The sequence below is a fragment of the Phyllostomus discolor genome, chromosome 5 (genome assembly GCF_004126475.2).
Source record: "Phyllostomus discolor isolate MPI-MPIP mPhyDis1 chromosome 5, mPhyDis1.pri.v3, whole genome shotgun sequence".
NCBI classification, from domain to species: Eukaryota; Metazoa; Chordata; class Mammalia; order Chiroptera; family Phyllostomidae; genus Phyllostomus; species Phyllostomus discolor.
Window position 1 is genome coordinate 84882516 of NC_040907.2, and position 11962 is coordinate 84894477.

General features: G+C 41.6%; 1 protein-coding gene across 1 annotated transcript in view; it reads right to left on the minus strand.

Moving 5' to 3' along the window:
* SMIM13 (small integral membrane protein 13) overlaps positions 1-8068 on the minus strand; it is a 28557-nt gene extending 20489 nt beyond the window's left edge. The window contains exon 1 of the mRNA XM_028513353.2: positions 7937-8068. Within this exon, the coding sequence (XP_028369154.1) occupies positions 7937-8012 (76 nt within the window). The 5' untranslated portion in view covers positions 8013-8068. The remainder of the gene's footprint in view (positions 1-7936) is intronic.
* Between the last annotated feature and the right edge of the window lie 3894 nt (positions 8069-11962).

Consider the following 11962-nt stretch of genomic DNA (forward strand, 5'->3'; position numbering starts at 1 on the left):
GGGAAAGTGAGGAGGTGGGGAGGAAAGAACAATTTCTTTGAACACATGGCATATATTTCTGATAGGTGTGTATGTGGGATTTGGAACATGGGAGAGGGAGACAAATAATGTGTACATACAAAATAGTCATATGCCAAGTCTCTACGGTCAACTAATATTTGACAAAGGGGGCAACAACATAAAATGGAGTAAAAATAGCCTCTTCAACAAATAGTGTTGTGAGAACTGGACAGCTACGTGCAAAAAAATAAAATTTGAGCACCAACTTATACCATACACAAAAATAAATGCAAGGTGGATAAAAGATTTAAATATATGCCGTGACACCATTAAAGTCCTAGAAGAGAGCACAGACAGGAAAATCTCAGATATTTCACGCAGCAATATTTTTACTGATATGTCCCCTAGAGCAAGGGACATAAAGGAAAGAATAAACAAATGGGATCTCATCAAAATAAAAAGCTGTGCACAGCTGAAGAAAGCAGTATCAAAATAAAAAGAGAACTAACTGTATGGGAAAACATATTTGCCAATGATGCCTCAGACAAGGGTTTAATCTCCAAAATACGTAAAGAACTTACATGACTCCACTCTCAGAAGACAAGCAACCCAATTAAAAAATGGGCAAAGGACTTGAACAGACACTTCTCCAAGGAGGACATACAGAGGATCCAGAGACACATGAAAAGATGCTCAGTATCGCTAGCTATCAGAGAGATGCAAACTAAAACCACAATGAGATACCACCTTACACTGGTCAGAATGGCCATCATAAACAAAGCAACAAACAACAAGTGTTGGAGAGGTTGTGGAGAAAAGAGAACCCTAGTGTACTGTTGGTGGGATTGCAGACTAGTACAACCACTATGGAAAACAGTATGGAATTTAGTTTTCTCAGAAAAACTAAAACAGTATGGAATTTAGTTTTCTCAGAAAACTAAAAATGGATCTGCCTTTTGACCCAGCAATTCCACCGCTAGGATTATATCTTAAGAACCCTGAAACACCAAACCAAAAGAACCTATGCACCCCAGTGTTCATAGCAGCACAATTTACAATAGCCAAGTATTGGAAGCAACCTAGGTGCCCATCAGTAAATGAATGGATCAAAAAAACTATGGTGCATTTATACAATGGAATTCTATGTAGCAGAAAGAAAGAAAGAAGGAGCTCCTACCCTTTGAGACAGCATGGATGGAACTGGAGAGCATTATGCCTTATGTGAAATAAGCCATGAGCTGAAAGACAAATACCACATGATCTCACCTTTAACGGGAACCTAATCAACAAACAAACAAACAAGCAAAATATAACCAAAGACACTGAAATAGAGAACAGGCTGACAGTGACCAGAGGGGAGACGGGAGGGAATTTTAGGGGAAAAGGGGAAGGGTTTACAGGAACAAGTATAAAGGACACATGGACAAAAACTAGGGCGGGTGGAAATGGGAGGGAGGTGGGGAGAACTGGGGCCGGGAGCTGGGATGGGAGTAAAACACAGAAAACTGCATTTGAACAACAATAAAAATAAAACAAACAAACAAAAAAACCCCCAGTAATACAATGTCAATTAAAAAGGCAATTATTAACATTATTAACCTCAAAAAAATGGAAAACCATGTAAGAAAAGAAGTATAGTCCTATTACACTATTGACCAGCAGGGACTATTTACACAGCCAAAATATAAATCTTGACGATTAATAGCCCAAAATTATCATTATTAATGGCATGCAGGGGAGAAATGGGACCTCTACCATAGTTAGTAAATAATGTGTAAAACTGTAAGAGTCAAGAAATAGCTATGAACAAATCATTTAGGAGCATGAAAGCAATAACTGAGGGAAATAATAAAATAAAAAATTGAGGGAACTCCTTTTTAAAAAGTCTTTTAGTACCATTGGCTTTGAAATTTTCTTTTGTTAATAACGTTTGAAAAAACATTTTTTGCATAAAACATGTCTGTCTAGTATGTGAAAAGTAGATTATAAAGAGGGAATGGAAAAACACTAGCTAGGAAACTAAGGCAAGCCCAAAATGGAGATGTTAGACATGGAGAAGAAAATATATTTCAGATTTTTTTAAAGAGATAAAGTTGGGCTCTGGCTGGTGTGGCTCAGTGGATTGAGTGTGGGCTTGCAAACCAAAGGGTCACCAGTTTCATTCCCAGTCAAGGCACATGTCTGGGTTCCAAGCCAGGTCCCCAGTAGGGAGCACACCAGAAGCAACCACACATTGATGTTTCTCTCCCTCTCTCCCCCTCTCTCTAAAAACAAACAAACAAACAAACAAACCTTTTAAAAAGAGAGAGATAAAGTTGGATTTCCAGAGGGAGTGGCTATTTGTAAGGGGAGATGGATGGGGAGAAAAGCAAAGGGCAAAACCAAGGATGACACCCAAGGTCTTCCCTACTGGTAACATCTGAGATGGAAAGGGAGAGTCAACTGCTGGAAATCAAGAGGGCTAGTTTAGATGTACAGATGCTCCTTGATTTACAATGGGGTCACCTCCCAAAAAACCCATTGTAAATTGACAATCTCCTAACTCACAAATGCATTTAATTAACTTCACCTACTGAACAGCATAGCTTAGCCTGGCCTATCTTAAATGTGCTTAAGAGTAATTGCTTTCTTCTCACTAGCAGCAGAACCCACGGATGGACATTTTGTAGACAGGATGAAATGCCAAGCCCCAATATCCAAAAACCCAACACAGTACTCTTGTGGAGGGAGTATCAGTGGTTTACCCTTGTGATCAGTTGTTTACCCTCATGATCTTGTGGCTACTGGGAGCTACAGCTCACTGTGTTGCCCAACTTCACAAGAGTATACAACTGCATATTGCTAGCACAGGAAAAGATCAAAATTCAAAATCTGAAGTACGGTCTCTATTGAGTATGTATTGCTTTCACACCACTGTACATGCAAAAAGTCAAAAAAATCCTAAACTGAACCACTGTAAGTCAGAGGCCATCTTATTAATATGAGATGTTTATTAGATCTCCAAGTAGAGATATTAAGAAAAAAATTTCTACAGACTTCCTGCCAAGATGGAGGCATAGGTAGACACACTGCACCTCCTCACACAACCAAGATAGGGACAACAACAATTTAGAAACAGAATAACAACCAGAACTGACAGAAAACTGAACTGTATGGAAGTCGGACAACCAAGGAGTTAAAATAGACCCATTCATCCAGACCCGTAGGGGGGCGGAGCCGGGCAGCTGAGCGCAGGTCGAAGCACAGAGAGCAGAGTATTGGGACAGGCGCGTAAGCCATCCAGGGCACGCAAGACCACAGCAGGCTGACCCCGGCCGAGGGGTGGCAACCAGCAGAGCCAGCAAGGCGGAGATTGTGAAGCAAGGCACTGTGCCTAACCAAGGATCACAGCGCTGGGAAACAGAGCCTCAGGGCACTGATTGAAAACACCTGTGGGGATTGAGGGGGCAGGGAAAGACGCCCAGCCTCACAGGAGAGGTTGCTGGAAAATCCCACAAGGTGCACAAGCCCACCCACACAGGAATTGGCACCAGAGGGGCCCACTTTGTTCAGGGGAAGCAGAGGGAGGGACTAAGGTCCACGGAGAGCAGAGCAAACACCACTGTTCCCTCTCGGACCCCACCCCGACATACAGCATCACGACCCAGAGACTGGGGTGCCCACCCTGGTGAACACCTAAGGCTCCGCCCCTCATATATAACAGGTGAGAGCAGAGCAAAGGAAAAAAAAAAAAGATGGCTCAAACAGAAGAACAAATGAAAGCCCTACAACTAGTACTTCAAAGCAACCGAGAGATAGTCAACCTATCAGATGCACAGTTCAAAGCACTGGTCATCAGGATGCTCACAGAATTGGTTGATTTTGGTTGCAAATTAGATGAAAAAAATGAAGGCTAAAATAAGTGAAATGAAAAAAAACGCACAGGAACCAATAGTGATGGAATGAAAGCTGGGTCTCACATCAATGGAGTGGACCAGAAGGAAGAAAAAACATACAATCATAAAAGAATGAAAAAATAAGAATTCAAAATAATGAGGAGAGGCTTAGGAACCTCCAGGACATCTTTAAACGTTCCAATATCTGAATTATAGGGGTACCAGAAGGAGAAGAGGAAGAGCAACAAGTGGAAAACTCATTTGAACAAATAATAAAGGAGAACTTCCCCAATATGGCAAAGGAAATAGACTTCCAGGAAGTCCAGGAAGCTCAGAGAGTCCCAAAGAAGTTGGACCCAAGAAGGAGCACACCAAGGCACATCATAATTACATTAGCCAAGGTAAAAATGAAGGAGAGAATCCTAGAAGCAGCAAGAGAGACAGTAACCTACAAAGGAATTTCAATCAGACTGTCAGGTGATTTCTCAAAAGAGACCTTACAGGCAAGAAGGGGCTTGAAAGAAGTATTCCAAGTCATGAAAGGCAAGGACCTACATCCCAGATTGCTCTATCCAGCAAAGCTTTCATTTAGAGTGGAAGGGCAGATAAAGTGCTTCTTAGATAAGGTCAAGTTTAAGGAGTTCATCATCACCAAGCCCTTATTATATGAAATGTTAAAGGGACTTAGAAAAATAAAATAAAAAACATGTATAGTAAAATGACAGCAAACTCACAATTATTAACAACCACACCTAAAACAAAAAACAAAAGCAAACTAAGCAATCAACTATAACAGGAGCAGAACCACAGAAATGGAGAACACATGGAGGGTTAGCAACAGGGGAGTGGAAGGAGGAGAGAGGGGGAAAAGGTACAGGTAATAAGTAGCATAGATGGTAGGTAGAAAATAGACAGGGGGAGGGCAAGAATAGTATGGGAAATGTAGAAGCTAAAGAACTTATGACACATGGACATGAACTAAGGGGGGGAATATGGGTGGGAGAGGGTGTGCAGGGTGGAGGGGAATGAAGGGGGAGTAATGGGACAACTGTAATAGCATAATCAATAAAATATATTAAAAAATAAAATAAAAGGACAAAAAGAAAAAAATTTCTGATGCATGTGCCTAAGATGGAGGACAGAACTGAAAGGTGAAGATACCAATTTTAGTCACTGGTTAATATTTAAATCTCTATGAATAATATATCATATAGATAGAGAACAAAAGGAAATAAACTGAAAATAGAAATATGTATTTGTATTAGAGCACAGTATATTATAAAAATATAATAGAAAATAGCATGCATTTCATGGGCTAAGGGCAAGTACTACTAGTCCATAGCATTTTTATTTCATAGAGACCTGACAGGTAGATAGATGTATATATAAACTGGTTAATATATGTAATTCATATACTTATGAATGTAGTGGGAATAATGTATTTCCTATCATAAATTCAGATAAAAAAAAAGCTAAGAAATTCTAGGGAAATGAGAAGCCAGGAAGAGATAAACAATTAGACACGATGGTAGGATAGGAAGAACATCATGAAAGTATGAACATGTACAAAAAGCCAAGAGAAATGCTTCATGGAAAGAATTCTCACTTGTATAAGAGATTAAGTACAATTAGGACTAATAAGTGACCATGGAATTAGCAATATGTAAGCCATTTGTTACTGACCTTTATAATGTCAACTTCAGTGTATACCCCGAGTAGAAAACATTTTAGAATGAAGGAGAGACTGACAAAGTAGACACAACCAATGTATACAGCAAAAGGAAAACCTCCCTGGTAATCTGAAACTTGAAAATCAATTTACTGTATAAAAGAGCCCAGAAGAGTTCTAAAATAAACTGGCTGTGATTTCCATGGAGCATACCTGTCACAGATTGCTAACCTCTATTGTCAAATGCATTTGGAGATTGGGCCTTGAATTTTTTTTTTAATCCTCACCTGAGGAAGTTTTCATTGTTGTTATTGATTTTAGAGAGAGGGACAGAGAAACATCAGTTGCCTCCCCTACCCAACCTGACCCAGGATCCAACAGCCATCCTAGGTATGTGCCCTGGCCGAGAATCGGACTCACAACCTTTTGGTGTATGGGACGTGATACTCCAGCCACCTGACATACCAAGCAGCCCAGGACTAGAGAGGTCTTTAGAGAGTTAATTAAGTTTAAATGAACTCATAAGGGTGGGGCCCTAATCTAATAAAACTGGTGTACTTATTAGAAAAGATTAGGACATAGGAAAGACCATGTGAAGACACAGGGAGAAGGCAATGTCTATAAACCAAGGAGAGAGGCCTCAGAAGAAATCAACCCTGGTGACACTTTGATATCAGATTTCTGGCCTCCAGAACTGTGACAAAAAAATTTTCTATTGTTTAATGTTTGTAGTATTTTGTTATGGTAGCCCTAGCAAACTAACACAGCACACTAGGGTCTCTCTCACGTCTGTTAGGATCCTTTCCTCCTCTCTGTAAACCCCAGGGCCAACGTAGTCAAAACATGAAGTTCCCCTATCATTAGCTCCCTGCTCCCCCAAAAAATGCTTGGATTACTTCTCCATAATGTTATTAGTTCTTGACCATTCCAATCAAAATAATGTGTTCTTTTATTTACTACCTCTCTTGTCTAATTCCATGTTTTCTGAAACCAAAAACAGGGCACTTTAGGAAAAAAATGAGTAAAGTCAAATAGTAACTGAGTGCTGAGAGCAAGTCTGATATTTGTAGCAATTAGGAACTTTGATGTCCCAAAGGCAAGTTTGGCAAATATTATATCAAAGGTATTGTCACATGTCACACGGTCTGCATATCACATTGCCATCTCCAGGTAGTTTACATCAAATTAGAAAAGAAAGCATGTGCTTTCCTCCTTCCTCATATCAAAACAAATCACAAAGATCTGGTTTTCCTTACTTCAAGAATCCTAAATACCAAATATGCTAACATCAAAAGCAGAAATTAAAAAAATCTTTTCAATTTTTTTTATCATCAGAAAAGAAAGGCGGTAAGTTAGAAGCTTTACTCTGGTGCTTTAGTAAAGCAAGAAAATTAAAAGAATATACGCAAGTATATAGACATAAATACATATACGTGCATATGCACAAACACACATATCTTCTCCAAACACAACTCTGATGGTAAGGAGTTAGTGCATTAATCATATAATGAATACACCCTAGTATTTATTTTGAATTCTGACCAATTACTGCATTAACCTGAAACCATACTTCAATAATGCAGTTATGAAAAAATCAATTCTTTCATACCGGGTTCGAGACACTTCCCAAATTTTCACAGTTGCTCAGCCACTCTGCTAAAAGACCACTTGTGGTTATTAACTCCTGTGTATATAGCAAACAAAAAGATCTAAAATTGTGCTAATATTACCTTGAGAAGAAAGTTTTATGGCTTCTCATTCCAAGAAGGAAAAAACCCACAGCAGACAAAATAGCACCATTATTACAGAACTAAGAGTTGGGTTACCTGACCCTGGAAGTTTAATATAGCCAGTGTTTTTAAGGTCTACCTAGTCTCAACATTTCTGTTGGGAATTTAGTTTAAGCCTGAACTGCAAGTAAGCAAATGATTTCACATCTGCTTCAAACCCAACCCTGACCCTATTCCTGATTAAAAGAGAGGTAAAACCTCTCTTTAGTGTAAGAATCTGTAAAAAAAGAAAAAGGAGTAACCAATCAGTTCACCTTCGAATACAGGCCAAGGTTAAAATCTGGGCAGACTGTGGTAAGAATGGCAATCAAGAGCAGACGCTGCCGGTGAAGCAATATCTGGTTTAAACCCGAGTGAAGATGCCCAGACTTGGATTCTGTTCTTTCCCTCTCCAGGATGCCAGAGGGCCTGTCATGTGTCAGGGGTACATCTCCTCTGAGCTCACTCCTGAGAGGTAAGTAGACAACAGATGATTTTAAGACACTTGTCCATCCACGCCTTATTCTTTTTTTAACCAGACAGAACAAGCAAGTCAGCAACACCAGTAAAGCTGGCATGTGTACCGCGGCGTGCAATTGCTCTACAGCAGATGCCCCACTCACCGCACACCATCAGCAACAGGACGATCAGCAGCGTGGCCACGAACACCAGCAGGGTCAGCCCGACGTTGTGCCACATCTTGGGGGGCGAGGGGCGGCCGGCTCAGAGCAGCAAGGCGATGGGCGCGGGCGGGCCGGCGGACGGGTCTCAGGCTTCAGTGGCGGGCACCAAGCGCCGAGCGGCACCCGGGCGGCATGGGAGGCGGGAGCCCCTCGGTAGCGCCCCCAGGGGGCGGGGCGGCGCGGCGAGGGGCTGGCAGCGCCCCCAGGGGGCGGGGCGGCGTGGGGCAGACACCGCAGCCCACCGGCCGATAGACCCTTCTAGCCTGGGTCCGCTGAGAGCGGGCGAAGGCGTGCCGCGGAAAACCCCTACCCACTCATCGCTCCCGGGAGCCAGGGAACCGGCGCCCGAAGACCCCGACGACGGCCGGATGCGCTTCCATGGCGGACACCACGAGCCTGTGGATAGAAGAGAGGGCAAGCACAGGGACGCGCGACGATCACACGGCCGTCGTGGCCGCGCGCCCCGAGGCTTCCCGCGGCCCTCACGAACGGAAGACGTCTCCTTGAAGCCGCTACAGCTGCTTCTCAGCCCCAGGCCCCCTCCCGCTGCCGCAACTCCTCACCAAGAGTCCCCACCCCTTGCCGCCTCCGCGGCGCGGGGACGGCTGGGAAATGCAGTCTAGAGCCCGGTGGAGGCTTGAGAAGACCGCCCCAAACAAACTACAACTCCCAGGATGCGCCACTTCTCAGTGGCTTTGCTTCTCCCTCCCCCGTCCCCCGGGTCTGGCTTTGGTGTTTCTCAAGCCACAACCTCTGTCTACCGACTGTGGGATTTGTGTTCTCAGAACCCCCGCGGTTGGCTGTGCCGAAGTGCTAGACTGATTTCAACCATTATCCACATACAAAGACGTTTGTTTAAGACCGTGAATGACAAAGCACGAAGAGGAAGGAAAGGGGTGGCAGCTGCCTGAAAAACTGGTTGCATATGAACCTAGCCCTATACCTTGGGGGTGAAGGTCGTATACTTGCGAGTTTTGAGGAAGTACCCGCATCCCTGCCAAAGAAACTTGCCAGAGGCACGGAATCTCCTCTTTCTTCCTGCAACGATGTTATTCTATGTATTTTCATAGTTATGTATTTCAGAAATGGTCCGCGGTGTACTTAAGGACATCTGCTTTGCCCTTAATTTATCTCAGTTGTCAATTTAATCCATGCTGCGTCCTTGAGACCAAGCGACTGATGACCCACAACTGAAGATTGTGTTGCACTGGCTTGAACAAACCACTGTGAAACAGGACACTAATAATCTCCGGTATTCTGTCTCTACCTGAAATCAAGAGTCCTCAGTTCTGCCAGATTACATTCATTCATTAAAGAGGAGAAAATAAATGTGTAGGCCTCTTTTAGAAGGAACCAGATATAGCCTTCATGTTTTTCTATGACTCTTGCTCCCTCCAAAACCTTTCTCTGCTACAAATTCCTTTACCCTCTCCTCTCTCCAAAAACAAGCAAACGAAATCTGTGTAGCAATCCTTTGATTTAATATATCCTGACCATACCCAGCTGCCTTAGTCTGTAAACTGTATTCCCTATGAAACAGTAGTATAACTGAATATGTACTATATATGAGACATTAAGGGATAATGACTTTGCAAAAGATTAATACAGGGTTCCTATGAAGAGAGAATGATCTCAGTGCAGTTAAGATGTATTTATAAAAAATAAATTAGTGCTTCTTTCATAGATGGTTCAATTTTATTATATAAATGTTTTATTAAAACCTAGTTGAAAAGGTAAAAAGAACATAGAAGAATTGGAAGAATTTATTTTAAAGGCTTTTATCTCTCTTCACATATGTTGAATGTCTAATAGAGCCAAGCACTGTTGTAAGTGCTGGAGATACAGCAGTCTAATAAGACAAGCAAAGGCATTTATGCTTGAGATGCTTATTGTAGTTGGAAGATAGAACCAATATGCATAAATAGGAAAATCTCAGGAAATGCCAATTCTTATGTTGAAAACAAGCCAGACAGTGTGATAAAGATAGGGATGTTATTTTATTTTTTTATTTTTTAATAGTTCATTTTTATTGTATTTTTTCATGGCAGGGGTGTTATTTTAGATTAGAGATCAGGGAAGACCTACTAGAGAAAGTGACATTTAATGAGACCTGAATGACAAAAAAGGGTTCAGCCATGGAAAGACCTAAGAGGGAGAGAGTACCAGGTGATGGGGGCAGCTAATGCAAAAATCACAAGGAGCAAACAAACTCACCCATATCTCTAAACCTTGGCAGTGTTTCTCAACCCTGGACGGCCATTTCAAATCACCAGTAGAGATTTAAAACTTACAAATGGCTAGCCCTCATCCCCATACCAAATGAATCAGAATTGGTGGAGATCAGGCACAAGCTCAGTAGTTACTAAAAGATCAGGTGATACTTTTGTGAATCCCACGGTTGAGAACCGTTATCCTAAAGCAGTGATTCTCAATGAATGGTCTCTGGACCAACAGAATCAGCATCGCCTGAGAACCTGTTAGAAACACATGTTCTCAAACCCTGCCCCACACCTATTGATTCCCAAACTCCAGAGTAATCTAAAGAAAGGGTGTTGTTTTGGATTAAGGTAGTGATGAATAAAACACAAAGTAGACAAATTAGGGATATGTTTTAGAAGGAAAAATCATCAAGATTAGCTGCTGGATTAGATGTGGGAACTGGTAAGAAAAAGAAATAAAAAATGATGTCAGGTTTTAGCCATAGTTTCTAGGTGAAGGGCAGAGCCACTCCCTGAAATGGGGAAGATTGTACAACCATCCATCCCCCCAGAATGCTTTACCAACTCGTATCTTTACAAATGATTCTTAAATGTCTGGGTGAAGATGTTGTGGCTGTGACAAATTCACACAGCCAGGAAACAAAGTCTCCTAACTCAAAAGTCCAAGATCTTTCCCACGAAACCATGCTGCTATATGTCTTATCATTTGCTATATTAGCATAGATCATTTTTCTAAAGATAAATTCTGTAAGGGTTTTCAAGAGTAAGGTTTGAGGTAACTTGAGCCGCAATCGTTTCTATAGTCCTCCTACTTACAGTTCTCAGCCCTGAATAAAATGCTCTGCTCTGCTCCTTCCTTTCTGACTACCTCAATCATAATTATCCTGCAACGTCTGTCCAATTTCTTCCTCAAGAAAACCTCCCAGTTCCTGTTCATTTGTCTGCCTAGCTCATCTAAGGCAATTATCTCAGCCCTACCAGTACGCTGGGATTACCCAGGTAGCTTTAAAAACAGATCACTAGTTTCATTCCGGGCTTACTGAAGGTGGGGAGTATGGTGTAAATGGTCTGTTATTTAAACCTCCAGGTTTTGATGAACAGTCAGACTTGAGAAACACTAGTGCTAACTATATTTAAAAATCAATTAATACTCATTTTGTGATATTCCTTGGGTTGTTTTATATTATTATTTTATATATACATACATTGTGCGTGTGTGTGTGTGTGTGTACCAAAATCTGATTTTTCAAAGGGAATATTTACCCCCTCTCTGCCGTTTCCTTCCACAAAGGAGGAAGCTCAATTGGCAATAATTTGTCTGGTCTCTCTATGCTCTTTTATTCCTTCTGTGGCTGGTGAGGGGAGGAGTGATTTATCTAATTGGTACATTTAGAAAAAATAAACTGGGTTTGCTGAGCTTGTTTCTTCCCACATTCTTCTTAAGCTGTCTTATGCCTCACCAGCACAGGCTTTCAGCATAGGGAGGGCCACCTAAGTTCAGCAATGCCTCAAATTAGGGTTTAATTAACAGGCCAGACTGGCTTTCACATTATTATATGTTTTCTGATTTAATCTTTATTATTAATAAAGGTGATAGTATGGTCTCCATATGTCTTATTCATTTTTTAAATTTCTCAGCTGGGCAACATGTATTCCTTGTTCCCCCTCAGTGATCCCATACTGCTTTTAAAATAATTAAGGGAAGGAGCCAGGAATTCAGCATTTCTGTATGGCCACATATTAGGTG